Source organism: Zeus faber (genome assembly GCF_960531495.2).
Source record: "Zeus faber genome assembly, chromosome: 2".
Lineage (NCBI taxonomy): Eukaryota > Metazoa > Chordata > Actinopteri > Zeiformes > Zeidae > Zeus > Zeus faber.
Genome location: NC_137189.1, coordinates 23386557 through 23396508, shown reverse-complemented (window position 1 = coordinate 23396508; position 9952 = coordinate 23386557). Strand labels below are relative to the sequence as shown.

The 9952-nt window shown below is 41.3% G+C and overlaps 1 protein-coding gene across 1 annotated transcript in view; it reads left to right on the top strand.

Moving 5' to 3' along the window:
- Window positions 1-9306, top strand: part of smpdl3a (sphingomyelin phosphodiesterase acid like 3A) — an 11693-nt gene extending 2387 nt beyond the window's left edge. The window contains exons 3-8 of the mRNA XM_080024608.1: window positions 1852-1996; window positions 3157-3253; window positions 4048-4211; window positions 4877-5057; window positions 7289-7413; window positions 8861-9306. Coding sequence (XP_079880734.1) covers window positions 1852-1996; window positions 3157-3253; window positions 4048-4211; window positions 4877-5057; window positions 7289-7413; window positions 8861-9184 — 1036 coding nt within the window. The 3' untranslated portion in view covers window positions 9185-9306. The remainder of the gene's footprint in view (window positions 1-1851; window positions 1997-3156; window positions 3254-4047; window positions 4212-4876; window positions 5058-7288; window positions 7414-8860) is intronic.
- Window positions 9307-9952: the final 646 nt, after the last annotated feature.

Below are 9952 nucleotides of genomic sequence, written 5' to 3'. Positions count from 1 at the left end.
CTGAGCTCCGGCATCAAGTGGGCGCTCACATGGGTGCGACCCATCGGGTCATCGCTGCATCATCCTCGCGCCTTTTCGGAAATACCAATATGTCCAAAATTTTGTTGTTTTTACTCGCTTGCTAAAGCACACTGGATGCTAGTACGAACATGTATGTAGTGCATAGAGCACCGCGTCGGACACAGAAATGGTATTTTTTTTTTTTTTTCCAGGGAGGGAATTTGGAGAAAAAGGCATTTTAGATTTCACATTTATTCCGACCTCATCGGGACCGTGCAAACAGTTCAACTGAGGAGCCGTTTCAAAGAGGTAAAAATTGATGTCAGGGTGAACCTTAATGATTGGGAGCTTACCATGTAAGCTCACCATTCCAGCAGTGGTTCCGTCGTATAGCCCACCATTAATCTGCAGCTAATCAGCTAAAACCAGACATTTACAGTACAGGCACGCATAATACTTATTAGCGGCGATTATGAGAACGGGCCATCCAACTGCACCTGGATTAAAATTTGAAGAGGCTGCCTTGGGCTGAGGATTAAGGCCCTTTGGAGAGAGATCTTTGCTTAATTCCCATATTGTTGGGGAGAATATAAAATAACATTGTTTAACTCTGCCCATAATGAGGAGCTCATTTGCTCTAAGACTGAATGGGGTGGGGTGCGGGTTGGTGGTTAAGGTTTTGTTTTGGGTGTTACAGGCAGCTTCCAGCATTTTTGGGCATCCATCCACTCGCTGCAGTTATACTATAGTGATGGAATGTTATCAAATATGTTCTGCTGCTTTTGGAAGATAGACAGAGGTTGGTGGTAATTGATTACATGCAATCAGGATTTATTTGAAGTTTTTAAAATATTTTTTTAACCTTCTCTAGAACTTTTTGCTCTGCGCTACACAAGCTATTTTGAATATTCAAAAAATTTACATGATTTATTTGTTGTATCTTTTTGAGATCCAAAATTGGAGATTTTTTTTTTTTTTATAACTTTCTTTATTGGATTTTTAATGCAAACAAGATTCATATAATAATTGCTTGTAAATTATCCAATAGGAATCCAAAATAACTATCATGACAGAACAGGGCAATCACACACAAAAATGGGGTAGAAACAGAAAAACAAACAAATATAATAAAAATAACAGAATATTAAGCGAAAAGGGGAAATAAAAACATGTTTTGATACAATCACTGAGACCAATCATTGTCAACCAGATCAGACAACATGGCTGGTGTTCTTTGAGTAAATGTGTGTTTTTGTAAAACTCGATCTGAGACAGAACCCTGTGGGATGGTCATGGTTTCATTTCCCTCATAGTGGGAAGAACACCTCTAAGACCGGACCAATACAACTTAAAAGGAGAGGTTAACCATTCTCCAGGCCAAGTCTTAAAATGTTGGTTCCCATCATTCACAGCACAACCTCCCTGAACTTGCTATTTGCTAACTTACCACTCTGCTGCAGCTTCTTACTGTGCTTAAAGGCAGTCCAGTTGGACAAACCTTTAAAAAAAAAAAAAAAAGAAAAAGGCCTTTTTGAAAACGAGAAATGGCTTTTAATGACTCAATTGCTCAACTGCAATTCCACACATCAGCTCTTCAGCTGTATCCACGCTACCCTAATAGACTAGAAACAGGAAGTTGTGCTGCTTCCTACTGTCAGGCTTACGACCAACATTACATTGTTTTCAGATTAAAATGTATGTATTAATACAACCTAGCCATCCTGTTTATAGTCAGTGTCTAATTACATTTCAATGTAATCGGACCCAACGCTGTAGCTAGTTAGATACATGTATTGATGGATGGATGGATTGGTAGATTTCTAACAATACATATTCAATTCCCTCAATTAGAGACAGTCCGCCTCATGTGCCTGTGGATGAACTGTCTACGGATACAGTTATCCAGCTGATCAGGAACATGACTAAGACCATCAGAGGACACTTTCCTGGCTTGCCTGTTTTCCCTGCCTTGGGTAATCACGACTACTGGCCACAGGTACAGTCTCACGTAGTACATCAGAACCTTTAATCTGAACCCCACAGCGATGACCATCGTTTGGGAGACTGACATGTTTCGGTGGGGTACATCCCTGGTTCCCAACCGCCTGGTCGCGGACCGGTGCCGGGCCATGCAGACCGCTGCCTCATTTAATGAAATTAAAATGGGGCCGGACAAGTAACGGGAAGACTTTCTCAGTCACTCTCCTACCCTCCCCTGTGCTGTGGTCCGTGATAATAAAATGATTGGGAACCCCCGGTGTACACGAACACTTGTCTTTAACAAACACAATATTCTGCATTTTTTACTATTATGAAATCAATGCGGTACGTTATTCTCATTGGGAAGGCATAAACTTTGACACATTAAAAGTTTGTCGTGAAAAAGTCTGAATATCCAACACCATGTCCTCGCAGTCTATATCAGAAACAAACATCTTTCTTTCTCTTTCTTTTTCTAACATATTTCTATCTATAACTGTAACTTGCCTAAAGTCCTGTCGGGTGCATTCAAATCTTTTCAATACACATTTGACAAAAGATATTGTTTTCTCTTTGCTGTGTCCGTTTCTTTGCTGTACTTAAAGTTAGAGAAGAAAGTGTTATAATTATGATAATTATGTTATTTCATTTTGACAGATCTGGAATGGTTTTCAAGAATATTTTGCCTCCCCGCCGGCCACAGCCGTAGCTGGTTGTTTTATATATATTATATTGTGTTTTCGGGTTGACTGTCCCATTCTCGTGAAGGTGATATCTCGGGAACGCCTTGTGGGAATTTCTTCAAATTTGGCACAAACGTCCACTCGGACTCAAGGATGAACTTTGAATTCAGTGGTCAAAGCTTAAGTGTAAACTGTAACTTGACTGGTTGGCGGAGGCATATAACCATGTCACGTAATTCTAGTTTCCACTACAGTCTCTGTTAGATTGTCATTTCTATAGGGAAATTACACCAGATAAATCAGGTTCAACTGTAAAGCAAAGCAAAGCCAGTCTCAAAATATACTAACAGTATGTTTTATAATTTGATAAAGTAATAATAGTTTTCAAAAATATCTGTGCTGATTTCACAACGACCTTTCTCCATGAAATGTACTTTGCTACAACAATGGTTAATTAATTGGGGCCATTTAACAAACCAACCTTTTCCATTAGGACCAGCTGATGTCCTCCACTAATGCCATCTACCAAGCTGCTGCTAAAATGTGGGAGCCCTGGCTTCAGCCTGAAGCCTTGCGAACACTCAGAGAAGGTAATACTTGTTGTTTTTATATATATATATATATATATATATATATATATATATATATATATATATATATATATATATATATATATATATATATATATATATATATATAGTTTTTGTGAGCCTGTGTACACTGCAGCCTCAGCTTTCAGTTCTTGGCTGACATAAGTGGAAGCCGACGTGGGCTTCTAGAACTGTTGTAGCCCATCCACCTCAAGGTTTGACATGTGGTACATTCTGCGATGTTTTTCTGCTCACTACAGTTGAACCGAGCGTTTATGTCAGTTACCGTAGCCCTTCTGTCAACTTGAACCAGTCTGGCCATTCTCCGTTGACCTCTCTCACTAACAAGGAGTTTCCGTCCGCAAAACTGCCGCTCATTCGATTTTTGTTTTTCACACTATTTTGAGTAAACTCTAGAGAGATTGAGAGATTGTTGTGCGTGAAAATCCTGTGCTGCATGATTTTATGCATTGGACTGCTGCCACATGATTGGCAGATTAAATAATTGCATGACTAGATGGGTGTGCAGGTGTTCCTACTAAAGTGCTTAATGTGTCTATAAATAAATATAAATGGATGCCAACGTTGCCACGTACCGTGAGCCATCCAGTCGGTGCTTCTGCCTTGATGGCTTATGTCTAGTAGTCACCAAAGGACTTTGAGATAGGATTTTTGGGCCTCAGATAATCTTAAGAAAATCTCTTGTCAAGATCCCAGAGTAGTCCCAGGATTTTATTCCTATCTTATTCAGTCACGATCATGTTTGCCCTGAACACCATTTCCTGTGTACGCAGGCGGTTTCTACTCTCAGCAGGTGAGGCCCGGCCTGCGAGTGGTCAGTCTGAACACCATCCTATACTATGGCCCAAACAAAGCCACGGTCAACATGAGCGACCCTGCTGGGCAGTACCAATGGCTGCAGGACACCCTGGAGGGTGCTGAGCAGAGCATGGAGAAGGTAAAATGACTCAAAATGACTTAAGAATAACCAAAAATAAAATTTGCAACAAAAGACTAGCGAGTGCATGTTTGTAATTGGGTCCATCTCTCATATGGACCCCAACGGGTTGAGCTAGTCTTCAAGCTATGCTGGGATTTAAAATTCAAAAAGGGAGATGTTAAATACCTTTTTGGAAATTTCTGGGTGTTGGTGTCCTCTGTTCCTCAGTACATGTATATGGTGTCAGTTGGGATGAGGTGGGATGCCGTGCACCACCTTTTGCGGGAAATGGCGAGACAGTTGTGTCTTGTGTTTCCTGCAAACCTACTAGGGACAGTATTCCACGTTGTTGGTAGGAACCCTCTTCCTGGTTGACTGACCACTGGTATACAGTATAATCTGTCCTACAATACCAGTAGATTTACTGTATAGAGAGGTATATAATCAGCCAGAAACATATATAACCAGCCAGACAGTCAGTCAGACACTGTGGCTCAACGGTTATCTCATGTGACATATGGTATGCTTGCGGCATTCCAAGATGAGATATTTAAACATAGAGAACTATCTATTTATCACTTCCTCTCTGTCTGTCTTCTCTCTGTGTATCTTTGTGTTTCTCTCTCTTTCATTATCTGTCTGTCTCTTTTCCCTCTATCTATCCTTCTCACTTCACAATTGAGGTTTTCATCATAGCTCACGTGCCGGTGGGGTACCTTCCCTTCACCAGAGGCATTCCGGCTATGAAAGAGAGCCACAATGAGAAGCTGGTGGCCATCTTCAGGAATTACAGCCATGTCATTGCAGGACAATTCTATGGACACACCCACCGAGACAGCATCATGGTGTTGCTGGACCAGAGAGGTTTGTAAAAAGACATTTGCCATTTGAGGAGCTAGAAATCCAAGTTTCGTGAAAGATGTTTCACACTTGTTTCGTTCCCCCTCAAGTATTACAGTTAGATAAATCAATCATACATCAACAGAGACTCCCACTTCCACCGACTTGTTTGTAATGCAATACAATATATAATACACCTCCAAAGGTATGTGGATACCCCTTCCAAGTAATGGCTTTGGCTAGTTCACTTTTCCAACAAATCAGTTTGTAAAATGTCTGTCCTGCCTGACCTGCCCCAGTCAACTCGAAGTTCTGTTATTGTGAAGCAGAAATGTCTACTGTAGGTGCAGCAACAACAACTCAAGAGGCGGTACGCCACAAAAGCTCACAGAACGGGGCCGCCAAGTGCTGACGCGTCGTGTAAACATTGCCTGTCTTTGGTTGCAATACTCACGACCGACTTTCAGACTAGACAGGAGGAAGCAATGTCAGCACAAAAACTGTTCGTTGTGAGCTTCATGAACTAGGTTCCTATGGCTGAGCAGCCGCACACAAGCCTGAGATCACCGTGCTCAATGCCAAGCATCGGCTGACGTGATGTAAAGCACGCTGTGATTGGACTGTGGCGCAGTGGAAACACGTTCTCTGGATGCTTCACCATCATCTGATGGACGAATCTGGGTTTGGCAGATACATGAAGAACGCTACCTGCCTGAATGCATAGTGCCAACTGTGAAGTTTGGTGATGGAGGAATAACGCTCTGGGGCTGTTTTTCATGGTTTGGGCTAGACCCCCTTAATGAAGTGAAGGAAAGTCTTGATGCTACCGCATACAACGACATTCTGGAGAATTGTGCTTTTCCAACTTGCTTGGTGACTGTTGCTTTGGCAACATTTTGAGGAGGGCCCTTTTCTGTTTCAGCTCGGCTTCAGCCACTGTGCACGAAGCGAGGTCCATGAATGAATGGTTTACTGTCTCTGTGTGGAAGGACTGGACCGGCCTGCACAGAGCCCACACCTGAACCCCGGTGAACACCTTCGGTATGAATTGGAATGCAGACAGCGAGCCAGGTCCTGTCACCCAACATCAGTGCCTGACCTCACTGATGCTCTTGTGTCTGAATGTTCGACAAGCACTTATGGGTGTGGTATTGGGATGTCCACATACTTTTGGCCATGTAGTATTTGTCATTCACTCGTTGCGTAAATTGACCGCAATATAGTTGTGGGGGGCAGAGGTCAGCTTCCTTTTCTGGTTCTTTATGTCACTGCATCGTCATAAATAAACTTGATATTGAGTTTACTGACAACAGCGTTCAGGGGCAGGTTCCCTGATGTTTATTTTCCTGAAGTTCTGTCTTGGTTTGAAGTAAACTGCCTTCTGTAGGATTTCACCCGTTGACAACCATTTGGAAATCACTTATCGAGGTTTGCCTGTGCCAGAAACGTGCATGAAAAGACAAAGGGTTTTCTCTCACAAGTGCAACATTTCGTATTTTTTCCTGATCGTTTTCACTGCAGGGGGACACGCTCCCAGTGTGGAATAGATAGAATGTAGAAAGGAAGATTCCTTGATTGTTACAACTTCCCTGAAGAGATTTTGAGTGGATTGTTAATCAGATTTTCTATGCCTCACTGTCGCTCCCTCCTACGCGGATTGATAGGAGTTATTATTACAGCTGCAGTATGTTAAACAATCTGCTAAACAACCTCTTCAGCATCGCTTTAAGGGGCGACGCTCATTTGTTTCAAGTTTTTCCCGAAAGGCTTCCTCAGTTGTTTCTTCTCAAGTGTCCTGATAAAGAGGCAAAGTGATGTAATTCTGCCAGAGTACCTCTCCAGAGAAAAAATCACCACATGAAACATAGCAAATGAGATTTGGCCCCAGCTCTGATGTGGGCACCCTCTTTGACCCACCATTTGTTTTTTCAATTTGAAATAATGGTATTAGTTGTTATTTAAATGTTAAGTTTATTATACAATTGCTGAACTTGGAATAATATAGCAACTTCACTGGGATGAGGAATCCACAAATACTTCCTATATTGTGCTGCAATCTTTTATTGCAGCACAATGATGAAACTGTTGAACTTGATGAAACAGGGAATCCCCATTTGCATAAATATGTTCTCTTTACTTTCCATTTTGTGTCGACGGAAGAGTTCACTGTGCAAGTTGGTGGTTAAAGGATGCAGGATTCAGATGTTGAGGCTGCACACACTCTCTCACTCACTGTAACTTTGATTGTTTTTCAGGCAAACCAGTGAACTCTGTCTTTGTGTCGCCGAGCGTTACGCCAATCAAGAATGTTTTGGAGCCATACTCGAACAACCCAGCTTTCCGCATGTACCACTATGACAAAAGGGACTTCACTCTGTTGGTAGGAGCAGTGAATTAATTTGGATTTTGTTTTAGTCTCTAGACTAAAATGTTTATTAGTTTAGGTCCATTTTCAACCTTCTTAGTTTTAGTCTTGTTTCAGTCACATTCAGTATTCCATCCCACAGCCACATACGGTACAAGTCCTTTCCCCTGGTGCTGATTTTACAGCACCAGGGGAAAGCATACTGGTGTATGCAGCTCTTAGTTTGGCACCACTTAGTGGGGCTTTGTAATATGACTTCCATTGACTTGGATTTAGATTTCCTGCATGTTGAGTCAACTCTATTTTAACATTATTTTTTTTCTTTCTACTTGATTCTAAATTAAATGATATATATCCATATATCGCTTATTTTCTTTCTGTCGAGAATTTTGCATTTAAGCCATTTTACCATAACTGTTTCTAGCAGGCTGAATTGTGGAGCTCCCTCCCGCTCAGATCAGAGTTTACAAAGTCTTTATCTAAATCTAGATAAGTGTATTAAACATTAATTATTTATGGGAAACAAAAACCTTGGCAAAATCGCATGGAGTGATTTTGGAGCGGCAGCTTTTCCTTCTGAGCACAGAGCTCAACTAGGCCCACGAGCTCTGACTGGGAACAGGGTTAGATGGAGGCACGAGTGGAAAAAGAAAAAACCAAATGTAATGTTGGTGAGTCCACCACTAACATTTTAGTCTTGTTTTCTTCACGTCTACAAAATTGTAAAATATATTTATTCACATATCAATTAACACTGCTACCTCATCACCATTCAGCTTCGCTAGCTATGGCGTAGTCAGGAAAACTGTTCCTGTATTTCCTGGCAACATTTGGTAGCTGATGGAATCCTGAATGACCCATCTTTGTGGAGCCGAAAAAAACACAAAATAATCATAACCGGTTTTCTCAAATTCACATCACTACTTCAACACTCCATCTCTATTTTTGTCACTATTTTTCCATTTATTTTTGCAATCCTCTCCACATTGATCGTTCCATGACCGCGCATTCATGAGACTTTTTCCTAGTTACTGTAGATCGACGCAAGATTGAATCTTTGGATATGTGGAGGCGCGCAATTTTCTTCTTCTTCTTGTTATCATTATTATTTATTTAATTGTTGCATAAGACTGATCAATTTTGGCCTCGTGGAAATTGGAGATTGCTAATAGAAATAATAGAATTCTTAAAAAAAAAAAAAAAGCAATTTAAATCAGAAAGGAACAACGGCCATCCCGTCTGAAATAAGTGGAATCAAGGCGGAGATTGGGGGTGGGTGGAGGAGTTTACCAATGACAGAAGAAAGCCAGAAAAAGGGGGTAGTTTCAGTATGATTAATCACACTGTCAGTCAGGATACAAAGCCATTTCTGGCTTTGCTAGAATCTTTTTGCTTTTTAAAAATCTGAATGACTCTCTCGCTCACCATACACCTCTCTCAACCCTTTTCTCACCCTCCGAAGGATATCTGGCAGTACTACTTGAATCTGACGGAAGCCAACGAGAAACAAAGCGCGGCCTGGAGGCTGGAATACACCATGACAGAAGCCTTTGGACTCAAAGACCTTCAGCCTCAGCGTCTCCTCCAACTGGCGCTGGGCTTTCAGCTGCCGCGAGCCAGAACCTTTGACAGATATTTCACTCACTTCATGGTGAGCTACAACAACAGCATCCTCTGCGAGGGAGACTGCAAGCTGAGCCAGATGTGCGCCATACTGCACCTGGACCGCGGGGCCTACTCCAAATGTGTCGGGAAGGGACGATACGATAATGCCTTTTTAGTTTGAAGTTGATTTGGCGAGTCGATGCAGATCAAATGCATTCAAATCAGGGATTTTCCGAGGGGGATTCAAAGGGAGTCTTGATCACTGATGTCACTTAAAAAAAAATAAAATTTTTTTTTATATGAGATGATTATTTTTATGAAATGTATTAAGTTAGTGCATAAATTCTTTGTTTAATTTGTAGCGGACAAATAGTTTTTTATGTTTTCATTTTGTAAAACCGAGACATATCGCTGTGAATGCACTTAATATGGAGCACATTGATAGTGGTGTTCCTTGGCAGGTCTATATTCCTTGTTCTTTCTTTGTAGAACACCATCTTAACACCACTGTTGCAGAAAAACCTTAAAGAGAGGCAAGGGAAACCCGTATTTGGCTATTGACCTGTTTAGGGCTGTTAAGTTATGTATATTAAGCACCAGCAAAGCATGGGATTTGAATCCCTTCAGCAATCTTGATCAATTTTGAATCAATCGAATCTATGTGAATCTATTTGTACCTGTATGGGAATGAATAGGGTGGGGTCAAAAGGGTGGGTGTGTGATTGCCATCACACAACCACCAAGTCACATTTTATTGTCATTACTTAACCACTCACCTGGTTGGGCGCAAATAAAACTGTCCTGTTCGCTTGACACAATCTCTTTGTGTCAAGGCACTGAGTATAGTTGTCGTTTATCAGTGGAGATTCTGAATTAGTTAGCTGGAGTTTTTTGTTTTTTTTTCCTCCTCTACAGCGATCCCTCTCTCAATCTCTTTTCCCGCCTTGTT